At 44.0% G+C, this 12747-nt stretch overlaps 2 protein-coding genes across 3 annotated transcripts in view; one reads left to right on the forward strand and one right to left on the reverse strand.

The window, feature by feature from the left end:
- The window catches only part of LOC108121401 (cyclic nucleotide-gated channel beta-1), a 58957-nt gene that overhangs the window by 6609 nt on the left and 39601 nt on the right, over positions 1-12747 (reverse strand). The window contains exons 4-7 of one of the 2 annotated variants that reach the window (XM_017235468.3): positions 11639-12693; positions 1372-1523; positions 1150-1291; positions 943-1080 (exon numbers count right to left, since the gene is read on the reverse strand). In XM_017235468.3, the coding sequence (XP_017090957.1) occupies positions 943-1080; positions 1150-1291; positions 1372-1523; positions 11639-12693 (1487 nt within the window). Of the gene's footprint in view, positions 1-930; positions 1081-1149; positions 1292-1371; positions 1524-11638; positions 12694-12747 lie in introns of both variants that reach the window. The other variant, XM_017235467.3, reaches the window with a different exon arrangement.
- Positions 8864-9486, forward strand: LOC108121405 (uncharacterized). Its single transcript, XM_017235473.2, has one exon. The coding sequence runs from the start codon at positions 8995-8997 to the stop codon at positions 9451-9453; it is 459 nt and encodes a 152-aa protein (XP_017090962.2). The 5' UTR covers positions 8864-8994; the 3' UTR covers positions 9454-9486.

The raw sequence follows: 12747 nt of genomic DNA on the forward strand, positions 1-12747 counted from the left end.
TGGGGCTGTCAAACTTTTCGGGGCACCTTAACTTTTGTCTGCAAATTGAGTTGCCAACACTTGCTGTTCCGTAAACTCAATTAGGTGGCACGACGCCTTGAAGTATGCAACGGGCAGATATCTCGCATGCATTTGGAACTCTCACAGCGCGCACAATACTCTTAATTATGACAGTGCCCCGGGGGCGCGGATGGGGACGGGCCAGGCCGGGCCACGACTGAATTTCACACTTGGCTGGCCAGGACCATTACATGAAAATTAAAGTGGCGTTAAGTTCAGTAAATTGTTTTTATTTTCGAATCGCAACCACAATTATTGCGGGCACTTTTGTTTTTCTTGTTTTTATGAATGCCTCTACAATAAAAATACCGAGAACAATAAAAATAAAAATGAAAAGACTCGTGTGAGAGCATGCAGGTGCAATAATTGCATTTGACATTCATTAATGTTTCAACCATATATGTATGTATTTATTGCAGTGCTCTTGTGCGTGTGTGGGTAAAGGGAGTGCAATACAAAATTGTTGCATACTTTTTGGGTTGGCGGAAAAATGAACATTGAAAAGTTACTGAAAAACCAAACACAATCAAAAATTTACCAAAACAAAAAAAAAATGAATAAAAAATAGTGTTTCTATATTTAATGTTTAAAATCGATGGAAAGTGCTCTTCTATTTTGGTTGCTAGTTGGGGACTATTGTATTTGGGATCTCCTTAACACTTAGTTGCACGATTATAGACAATTACATTCCACACTGACATAGAGATACGGTTGCTTTTCTAGTAGATTTCTAGTAGATTTTGTGTGTAAGTGTCTGCTGGGGGAGCATAATATGGCTGATATTCTCAATGGGGCTTGGGGTTGGAAGGTTGTTGTAGTAGTTACGTTATCGTTATTGTTCCGCCTGTCGCACTAAAACGGGATATTTACCAAGTTCTTTACCTGCGGTGCCCATATTGAGTATACTAATCTCGCCAAAATAGGAACCGGCCTTCAGGGAGGCCATCACCGTCTTTCCGTTGTCGGCCACCACCTGCAATCGTCCTCGATTCACAATGTACATTTCCTTCCCCACCTCGCCTGGAATGTTATTGTGACAAAAAAAAAACTGGTCAAGTGGCTGGAGTGATTAGGGACAGGCAGACATACCCTTTCTGCAGATGTAGTCGCCGGGCGAGAAGAGCACGGGTCTCAGGCGCAGGACCAGCTCGCAGAGGAAACCGGCCTCGGTATTTTGGAAAATCTCCACCCGCTTAAGTGTATCTAAATGGACGTTAATTGCTATTTCAGCCTGTCGGAATAAAAAAAAAAAAAGATTTCGCTTTCAGTAATGGATAAATCGTGTTCAGGGTAAGGCTTCGGTGTACTTGCCTTTAATTTATCAGGAAGACAGGACACGGCACGCTCCTCGTCCGAGCATTTTTGCGTGAGCCACAGGTAATCGAACCATTTGATGACCTTCACCTGCAGATGATTCGGCACACGTCGCATCCGCATGTACGTCTTGACGCCATCCAGTTTGGCTAGAGTACCCAGAAAAAAAAATGGGGAAAAATGGGGAGTTAGATGGGAAAACAAACAAGATGAAAAAGGAAAATGTTTTATTTGTATTTGCTGAGGATTTTCCTGGAAATTGATACGCGCCTGGCATACAAAGTGCCTGGAATAAGGGTGTTGTACAATGGTAATATTAATTGGAACAAACAAAATACAAAACTTGTTTGTTCTCTAATTTTTTTTTTTTAATAAATCAAGTCAGGTCAGAATTTAAAAATCCATAAAAAAGAATTTGTTCACTTATACATTACAAATCACTATTGAATAAAGAAATAAACCTTTCATATAAACCTCCTCAGAATATTAAACATCATAGTTCCAAGAAATATTTGTACATTCCAATAATCTTGTACACCTAATCCAATATTCACTCCAAGATTTTTGTATTCTAGCCCATGGTTTGGGGGCTTTTCTTTCTAATCGGTCAATCAAGATGGTCTGCATAAATTTGTAATATAGGGATTTGAGCTGTCCGGCAAAAGATGCCTCTTGTAAGCTCTTCCCGGCCAGACCGGCAAGTCCGGCACACCTGGCGTATACTTGATATTGATTACTAAAGCTCCCGGAGGAGTTGGTTTACCGTATAGGTTTATCTTCTGTTTAGCCAGCAATTAACAATCCCTCGAAGAGCACGCACAAAGGAACTAACCGCTTTGTACACGGCTTGGTGGTGCGATGGCGCCACAGTGGTGCAGTGGCAGCTGCAGCTTAACAATGAGCGATGTTCGCTCGATTGGCCATATCTGTTATATGTCTATAGAGGGAAGTGAGGCATTCCATGTGACCAGGCGCTGCTGGACTGCTGGGAACACGATTCTGTTTGAGCAATATTGATGACAACTGGCCTTTTGTTTTTAGTTTCCTCGCTGGCTGGCCCCCTCCTTCGACTGGCAACGCCCAGTCGTCGATAAGAGGAAATTAAATCTCTTGGCTCGTCAGTGGTAACAAATATTGACACAATTTGTCGGCGGTTGCCAAAGGGGGGATGTGAATGGGGGATGTGGGCGGCCTGGCTAGCTGGGTGGAGCAGGCAGGTAGAGCTGGCTGGCTCTCTGGCTGGCTGAGTGCTGCGTCTTTTGTGTTTGCTCGTGCAAACATTTGAAAACCAACTGACAAACAGGCAAACAGATTGAATACAAATAAATACCCAGTTACCAGGACTCTTAGTCCGGGCGGAGGTGCGGCGGTGGGGCGTGGTCAGCGGCAGGGACATCATCTATAATGCAATCAATCGCCAGCTCCCCAATGGCACGCATATTCCCAGTTGATCATTTGTCATTTCCCAATTGTCAGATGTCCTTTGTTGTCAATCTCGAATTTCGGTTCGATTGTCTTACAATAATGGACGTGAAAAGGTGGGGGAGTGGGAGAAAGTACAACTATTATTCCCAAAAATGTCTAAAAATAAACACAAGCTTGTGCCTAAGCTATTTAATCTCAACTAACTTCATAGGATCTAACAAATAAATCCATTTCTCTATTTAATTTAAAAATACATTTGGTTTCTGATTCTTTTGCTTTCCTTAGTATTGTGTTGCTTCTTCCGGGTAAAATGAGAGATTATTGAATGGAAATGTCTGCCTCCTGGCAGCCATTACACATATCGGATATGGATAACGTTAGAAACGCCGTGCACACACACCCACATACATACACATCCTGCCATACTGTCATCTCCCATTTGCCTTTTAGCCATTTTCCTTCTCTATGCCAACATTTCAGTGACACAAGAGCCATGCAAAATTACAGCGATTTTTATTGCGGCGCTGCTCGAATGCATTCGACACCCAATGGTTGAATTTTGCTTCAATTTCCACCACCCTCCAGCCACACTATTATCCAACCAGACACCCACTCTACAAGGAGGTCCTTGCGTGTTTTTGTAACAATTGAAAATCAATCTAAATATTAATTGCATATTTCATGGAAAAAGGCAAAAATAAACAAGAAGAAATCAAGCTCTTTTCATAATGGCCGCACACTATCAACTATATATTTTCTCGTCGATTTTTCATTTATTTTTGGTTAGCAAGGATGCTATTTCTCTTTTTTTTGGGTCCTGTGCATTCGGTAATTGCGGTTGCTTTCGACGGACTTGCCGTCTCTCTCTAGTCTGCCGCATCCTGTCTCTTTTTGTCAGCCGGTGTCTGTCTTGGTTTTTGGTGTTTTTAGAAATTACTCGAGCTTTAATTCCTTTGCTTGCTCTGTGGCTGAACAGAGCTTATCCTGTTCCTTTCGGCCTCGCTCCGTTTCGTCCTGTTTTGTTGGCCCTTTTCACCCGCTTTTGGCCCGCCCAAGCCCATCTCCTGCCCGCTCCTCCGTCTTCCATCTCGGTGCATTTTGCTAGCAAAATTTAATTTGCCATTTTTTGCCCTCAAGTCACTTGGCTGCGTTTGGCCAAAAAGAGACGAAGTCGGCCAAGAAGGGAGAACTGCATTTGGCTTCACATTCAGCTTATTTCTTATTTATTTTTCATTTTATGCTCTGCTTCGCCTACAGTTGCCCCCGGCGAACTTTGATCCGTTTCTGTTGCAATTTCTTTATTTTATTTTATTTTTTCATTACTTGGCTCCCGCTTTGGTTTTTGTTTTTTGGCCGACTTAATAGGGTCGGATGGCGGTGTCACCTCAAACTAAGCGACGCCGTTTCCCAATAATTACATTTACTGTTTTGACTTGACTTTTGTCTCTCCACCCCTCGCCGACTGACAGGCGAGGACAATTGCCGCCGAAGGATCAACTGCAGTTTCCAGACAAAAGTCGCAGATACGTGGAATGGGAGATGGGAGGTGGGATGTGGAATGGGCCGTGCCCCCGTATGTGTATGTTATGAAAGAAATCTGGGGTGCAAAAGTTCAAGCCATTGTGTGGCAACAAACTGCAGCAGCAAGTTTTCCAGCAGCCCCACCGAACAATAAGGGGATCACATACAAACAGTAAATATGCGTGACAAAAACTTGCTCTTCCGGTGCCACAGTCTTTTCATAAAAGCGCCACAGAAAAAAAATACTGGGGAAAAGATGAAAAAACCAAGGCCCGGGAGGAGCTGGAGAAAAGGGCGTTTTAGCCAAGTGAAAATTGCAAACTAACTAGAAACCACTTAAGAGCCAAGCTGATGTGTTATGCCAAAGTCGGAAGTTGTGCTCGGTGGGAGGTGGTGGTCCAGAAGACAGAACAATGGCCTCAAATGGGAGTTGAAAAGAGTGCACAGAATGCGCACAGGAATCGAAGGAATTGTCTGCGATTATCAGTCGAGTGCAGGGACAGCCAGGACACCCAGGGACGAAAACTAATGGTCTGTAGCCATACTATGCTATCATCTAACTTTATCCCAAAAAAAAAAAGTAAGTAAAGGCAGGAGGTAGGATAAGGTATGCAATTGAAATTCCATCGTTATGGTGAGAAAAGTTTTCCAATGATTATTTTAATGGTATTTGGCCATGTTCGCTTTCAATATAAATAACCAGAAATAGCTTTAATCCATTTGATATTCAGGTGGAGCTTAAAACTCATATTTCATTTTGAAATATCATAGTTGTTTAAGCATTCAAGTGTACGTTTCAGAGCCGGGATATCCAATTTCGAGCCAAATGTATTCCGCCTCTGATTTTTGCACCTTAATTATGCATTTGCCGCTGCTTGGGCTGCGCCTTCAGGAGTTGGATGAGGCAACAAACAATGGCCAAGTGGCAGCCGTGGCAGCAGAGAGTGGAGATGGTCGAATGAAATGCTGGGATGGATTTATTCAGGCGGTAACTAAAAATAAATGCGGCGAGCACCTTGTGGAGCGTTTGCTGTGGCAGGAGCGAGGCTGGGTGCCAAGGGGCAGCCGTTTGCAATAACAATGCGCATGCCAGATGCAGCGGGCGCTGGGCTGAAATCCTTGGCAAATTCGCCATTCAAGGATAATGGAATACTTTTGCCCTTAAAGAGCAGCTACATGCCGTAATACAACGGCAGAATACAAAACACACAGAAAAAACGGGGGAAAAAAATGTAAAAAACAAAAAAAACAAAAAAAAAGGAAAAAACTGAAAGGAGGAAACAACAACTGCTGCTTCGGCTGCTGCTGGTTTGTTCTAAAAATACGACAGTAAGTTGGTGTACATGCAGCTTAATGGGCAAAAGCGGCCACCAGCGGCGACTGCGTCTACGATATTGATTGGAATCCGCATATACACCAACACCAACGAAACCCCCCATCCTCACACACACATACACATACTAATACACGTGTAGTACCGTTACAGCTGTGGGGCATAACCAGAAGCAAACATAAACTTGAACAAACCTACACTCACACACAGTGGACATGGCTGTGGCAAGCAAAAGCAAACAGCGAAACGAACAACAAACACAAACCAAGCTGAAAACACACACACACACACACACACCCATACACGGCGATTGGAAGGACCCTCACCCATACAGTCATACACTCTTTACACCCATACATACGCAGCAAGGACGGGCAACTTAAAGTGGATAATGGACGTGGCTGCAGCCCCCTTTCCGTCGCCACGGCAGGATGAAAATAAAAAGTAACGGAAAAAGAGGTACGGGCCCAAGGAGTCACTCAAATCGAAGAAAGCGATACCCTGGAAAGTCCTTTGACAGCCCACAGCCACTGGAATCCCAGAGATGTCCGTTTTGAAAAGGATACTGTTGTAACTGTCACTGGGGAAGTCACAAAGAAAAAGGGTTTACAGCGAGAAATAGCGAATATTTGATGGAAGTTGTAGACTTTAATTGAATCCTTTTTGATTTATATGTTTCAAATATTTTAATTTTAAGACTAATTTCTAAAAAGGAACCTGGTTTCCTTCAGTGTATTGCAAGGATATCGCCGCGTCCGCGCCAATGGCAAATGTGGAAGCGCGTTCTTGGCTCAGTTCGTTTGCCTTTCGTCACTTCGTGGCTCGCTGCTATTTTAGAGCCACCATTGTGGGGCAGCATCAACAAGGCTAAAACAACAACAACAACAACTATACTGGCAACAACAAAAACAAAAACAGAAACAATAAAGCAAACAGTAACACTTAGTCCATTATGCGTTTAGCAAGTCAAAAACGCTTGGAAAAGCCACTACAAATCTTCGCCAGCTCCACCGCTCCGTTAAGTCAGCATCCAGGATGCTAGAGCAACCAGCATCCAGGATGCTAGAGCAACCAGCATCCAGCATCCAGCTCCTTTTTAGCCCCTTTCGTGTTTGTTTGCGTTGGCTTAAATTGAGCGAGTAAATTGTTTTAATTGCGAGGCCAAAAGCCAAGTCCGGCCAGCCAAGTCCCGGCCAAACAGACGTTAATTGTAAATGAAGACTGAGAGCACTTTGCTGGCGAAACTCACACCATTCGAAATTGAATAAATATTTTAAAACTAAATAAGCCGGCAAATAAAATTGGTAGAAGCATCATACCATCAGAGATATCTGGCCAAAAGGAGTGAGAAAGGAGGTCATGTGATTCATATGCAAACTGCCAACATGCATCAATCAAGGTCCGTTGACAGTTTTGCTGACAGCGGCAAAATTTGCATAAAACTATTTACAATAACAATTACATAATGGCACGGTGAGAGAGAAAGCGATAGAGAGGGTGACCAAAAAGAGATGGGGCTACAATTTACATAATTTTAAATGTCAGTTTTTGAAATGCTGTTTGGACCGAAGCCAAAACATGGAAAATTCAATACACCAAAGGCTCTGGGCCGGTTGGTGGTCTACACTACAAAAAAGAAGGGATTATAAGGTCTCTGCAAAATATTTAAAAAATCTTAATCCCCTCAAAGAATTCATTATTTTATATATTCTTCATCCTCAATCCTTTTTTGCGTGGCCGTGTGAGAGCTAGTCGATTATCGCAGGAACGGCAAACTTTTGCTCTTGTCGGCGTTAACAAGCCACAGCCATGCGTTTAACTAAGCGTGAATGTAACAGTGTGGGTGTGTGTGTGTGGGTGTGTTAGTGGGAGAGGGGCAAAAGGATGTGGGGATGTCCTGGCCAAGCCTGTCAGCATGTGGCTGTGTTTGTATGGTATGCCCGGGTAGGAGCAACATTGTTGCAAAATGATTTTGAAAAAAAAAGAACCATCAATAACTCAAATATAATGACAGTTTTATAATGCCACCACCCTAGGCCCCCACGCACCACCACACCACCCTGCACCACCCTAAGTGGGGCTAAATGGATGAATAACTTAAGCCAGCTGCTTTTCCTTCTTGCCTCTTAGTGTACGTTGTTATGTAATGTAATAACGTCAATCAAATTTAAAAAGGCAGACCAACTATTTCAAAATCAATCTTCATGGCCTGAGCCCACCCACCCTTCGCCCCTTCCCCGCCCCTCTCGAAAAGAGGCGAGTCGGAAAAGCGGCGGAAGGAAACAGGAAAGCGACCTCGGCTTAAGCAAATACGCCAGCCAGCAACGAGCACAAGTTGTTGCTGCATCTCTCAGTTATTCCGAGTTATCCTGAGTAGGATGTAGAGCACAGGATGCCAGGATGTAGGCTAATGTAGCAGAAGACCCAGTCTCAGTCACTAAGCTGTGACTAGCGGAATTCGCAAAGAGTGAAAAAGTGTCTTTTGCTTTAAACTTTTGCCAGCCCCAGTCCAGGGAGGTCGGAGGAAGGAAAAATGTAAATCATTAATCATCCGCCATGTGGGACGGGCGACAACATTTCATTTGCTTATCATCTCGGCTCAAAGCCTTTTGGGGGCAACAACGAGCAACAGCAGGCCTCAAAAGTTGAATGCCTCAAATGGGCTGATGTCGAGAAACTTATTGCTAAGCCTAGAAATCCCCGAAAAGTCAATGGCATTTGAGAATTTGTGAAAGTTGAGTGAAAAATAACTGAAAATGTGCGTCATTCTACGTAATGGAAGTGAGTTGATATCTTGATTTCAGCTAAAGTTTACTAATTTAATGATTTATTATAATTTTGAAAAGGATATTATTGTCCTTCATAAAACTCAACTTGATCCAAACACTTAAAACTATTCAATCTGTTATTTGTATTTTTTTCCCCCGTAAGCTGAGTTTTTTATGACCGGACAGGACTACTGCCCATCATCATCATCATCATCATCGTCCTGGCCACTCGAGGCAAGCGCTGAATTGACAAATTGATGGATGGTTCTCCAAAGCTTCTCTCCTTTCTATTATTTTCTGTTTTTTTTCGCTCTCGGCCCTCTGGATCCTTGGATCCTTGTAGTGTATGATGCATTATTATTCCAGCAAAGTTTGCAACCACAAACTCAGCTCGGCTAAGTGTTTTATTAGCCATCGAGAGCAGAGTCCGAGTTCGGTTGAGTTGAGTTGAGTTGATTGTCAGTTTTTGTACACACATAGCTTTTTTGTACACCACTTTCCTGGATTATTTTGTGTTTTATTGGGTTTTGGTTTTGGTATTCCTCCTAGTCCTGCCATCCTAGTCCTTTTTTGATGGCTGCGAGTCAGTTGACCAAAGAGCAGTATGACGAGCTGAAGGAGGCTTTTGAAAAGTTCGATGTGGACCGCAGTGGCAGCCTTTCGCCGGGCAAAATGCGTCTGGCGATGCTGTCGATGGGTCACGAGGTCACCGAAGCGGAACTGTTCGGCCTAATCGACTCGGTGGCCTCGGACGAGGACCACAACGTTCATATGATGGCCTTCATCCATCTGATGGCACCCCGGATCATCGAAACGGACAGCGAGGACAGCCTGAGGCGCGCTTTCAGGCTTTTCGATCGCGACGAAGACGGCTATATCGGACCCCAGGACATGCGTTCCATTCTGCAGGTCCTAGGCATCGTTCTAACCGACGAGGAGATCACGGATATCTGTCGGGAGGTGGACTTCGACTGCGATGGTCGCATAAATTTTCGCGACTTTATGAACTTTATGTACAGTGCCGCATATTAGTCATAGGGTCGCAATAAAAATTGAAATTGAAAATTTGCCTTTGACAAATATGCCGAAAAAATGCAACAATGCTATGCAGTGAGAAAATTTACATGGCCTAGAAAAAATATGAAATAAAATTGGTCTACAAAAGTTGTCCCACAACCCCTTCGTATTCAGCCTAACTTCGTTTTAATTAGCAAAAAAAAAGTGTTTTTTAACTTTAATTGCGAGAAACTAATATCATTAAGTCATTTTTCTGTCTGCAGAGGGGGGAAAGCACAGAAAAAAAATGAAAATGGAAAACGGAAAGAAAAAATTGAGAGCATAAAGCCAGAAATTAATTCAACAGCACGTTTCGTCCATTAAGCCGCCAGAGCTTTGCTTGCTGACTTTGCCATCAGAATAGTCCCCCGCCCCTGTCACGCCCCTGCCCCTCCCCCTTCACCAGCCAGGACATGGCATGGACACATGTGCAATGGCCACACACACACACAAATACACAAACACACATGCAAAGTGTTGTGTAAACAAGTCAGCTGCCAGTTGGCCGGCAATTGCAAGCGGAGCTCGCATACATACATGGATGGAACGGATGGAGAGGAAGACGCACAGGAAGAAGGCTCTCCTGAAGCCAAAAGGAGAAGCAGAACATGCCAAAAGGAATAAAGGGGCCACGCCCCCTTCTGGACCGCCCATTGGCGTTCAATTGTGCTTTGTTTGCGCTTCGGCCACAGGACAAATCGGGGCCACCTTTGGAGCCACCTCGTCCAAGCTGTGAGCCTTGAGCCGTGAGCGGTGAGCCGTGAGGGGCTTTAATATTTTTCAGCTGACGGTGCCCTTAATGAAAGCCACAAATGATGCTACTGGCTCTTCTTCTTAATACTGTTTCCGTTTCCGGTAATACTACACTTGACAAAAATTATTTCCAATAATAGTTTCTTAAAAAAAAATAATAAAACTGTCACTAAACCAAAGAAAAGGCTAAAACAATAAAACTAGTATAGATTCTAGATAATAAAATATAATTTATTAAACTAGTTATCATTATTTTCCCGCAGTGTAGCTCAGTCTAGTCCTTCTTTGCCTTTCACTTGGCATTTTCCACTTAGCTGACTTGGATTGCTCTTGCATTTCGTCCAGTTATTTATGGCCAGGCCGAGTAAACGAGTTCATTTAGCTAATGGCCGCACGCCCAACTGAGCCTACAAGAGATTCCTTCACGAGTCCTCTCGTGTCCTTTGAGCTCCTTGCCATCCACAATGGACATGGCTGGCGGCGCAGGCCCCGTCATTGCCATGGCAGCGCCAGATTTCAATATTTTGCATAAAATTGCCGAGCTGGCAAAGCTTTCAACCCCACAATAACCCTATAACGTCTATATATAATCTCGCCCGGAATTCGTCCTTCAAGCAGCGCCTCAGCTTAAGAATAAGTACGAGAATATTTGCTCATTGTTGTCCTATGGATTCCCGTCTCTTGTGTGTGTTTCCCCTTTTTTTCCATCCATAATCCGCATTCATATGCTGGCAGGTCCTTTCTCGGTTGTCAGGACAACTAAAAGCAAGAGTTGGTCAACTGCTTTGGCAAAACTTGGAATTCTTGTGTTGATACACAGAAATCCATGCCTTCATATCCATTGTCATAGTCCGGCTGGCTTAATAAAGCTTTGCCATAAATAAAGTGAAATTATTTTGTGAAATACAAGCTAATATTTTCCATTCGTGACTCGCTTTTTCCAAAAGTCATACATTTTCGAGGAAAATAATTTCTATTTTGAGGAATTTTATTGTCAAAGTAAATATTTGTCATTTCTTTAATTGCTCTTTTGTTCTTTTATTTATAATTATGCTAAGTACTGACATATTTTCAGGGTTTTTGTTTTCTTTAGATACAGAAACTATCAGAGGTCTATTGTTTTTCAAATAGTGTATTGTTTTATAGTGTTTTTTTAGTTCTAGTTTAAGTAAAACCTAACTCACTCATAGAAACCTGAATTATAATATTTTTAATAACAAGATACACCTTAAATACACCAGTATATACTTTAAATCATAATATTATGTTAATGACCTTTAAATAAGTACTTATAGAAGTTAAGCAAATGTATCGAAAGCTTAAAGACAATGGTATCAAAGTTGGTCCATCGCCAAAATAAAGAATAAATTTTAAGAATATCTTTTTCTGAAAATCACTTTCCACTCACCTTGAAACTCCTTGCGTGCTGCACTCACTGACGTCACTATATTGGCCACATGCCCCAATACCGTAGCGAAGAGCATCAGGCCGAAGAGCAGCTGCAGAATAACGAAGACGTACTCGCCCTTGGAACGCGGCTTGGGCAGATCCCCAATGGTGGTCAGGGCGAGAGTGCACCAGTAGTAGCTCTGCAGATACTGCTTGACGACGTCCGCCGACTCCGAGTCGTGGTAGACCCAGTTGCGCGATCCGAAGCCATTGTTCTTGTGGATGATGTGGTAGAGGCACCCGTTCCAGTGGAATATCACAAGCAGGTAGTGGATCAGGGCCGTGCTCCGGAACAGATTGGGGTAGTTGGTGTGCCGCTCGGTTCGGTCCATAAAGGCCCAAAACCGATAGATCTTCACCAGCCGGAAGCTGCGCAGGATCGAGTTGAATCCGATGGACAGGTAGAGGAAGTCCAGCGGCAGCAGGCACAGGCAGTCGATGTAGAAGATCGTCGAGTTCATGTAGTGGGTGCGCAGCTTCAGTGCGTCCGTTTGAAGCACCCCATCCTCCAGATAGCCGGTGCGGAAGTGGAAGAATATATCGATCAGATACAAAAAGTCGGATAGGTAGTCCAGGCAGAACCAGATCGCGATCGTGCGCCGGTTAATCTCCTGGAAGGCGAAGCGGTAGATTATCACCCAGAAGTTGTACAGGAAGGCCATGGAGACGACCATGCTCCAGTAGTAGCACAGTCGTCCCGCCGGATCGAACACAAAGTGGAGTTTTCGCGCCGCCGTCGCCGCCCTAATCCGCTGCGAGGCCGTGCGATGTGGTTTTTGGTGGTGCGGCTGCCCATGTGGCCCCGTCCCACTACCGCCCCCGCTTCCAGCTCCACCGTGGTGCGGATGCTGGGGATGCCCGCCGTGGGGCGGCCCCGGGCCACCAGGTCCCCCTTGGGAGGGCGGGCCGTGAGCGTGCGGGTGGTGCGATACCGTGGAGGCCGAGTGTTGCAGCTGGTAGGGGTGGTGCGGCTGCTGGGCGGCGTTGTGGTGCTGCGACCTTGAGCGCGGGTAGCTATAAAATAAATATTAAATTTAAGAAAAATATTTTAATTAATGATTTATTTCC

Source organism: Drosophila bipectinata, chromosome 2R, assembly GCF_030179905.1.
Source record: "Drosophila bipectinata strain 14024-0381.07 chromosome 2R, DbipHiC1v2, whole genome shotgun sequence".
NCBI classification, from domain to species: domain Eukaryota; kingdom Metazoa; phylum Arthropoda; class Insecta; order Diptera; family Drosophilidae; genus Drosophila; species Drosophila bipectinata.

What these genes read in the sequence shown, in the direction of transcription:
- LOC108121405 (XM_017235473.2), top strand. Translation starts at nt 8,995, where the DNA reads ATGGCTGCGAGTCAGTTGACCAAAGAGCAGTATGACGAGCTGAAGGAG.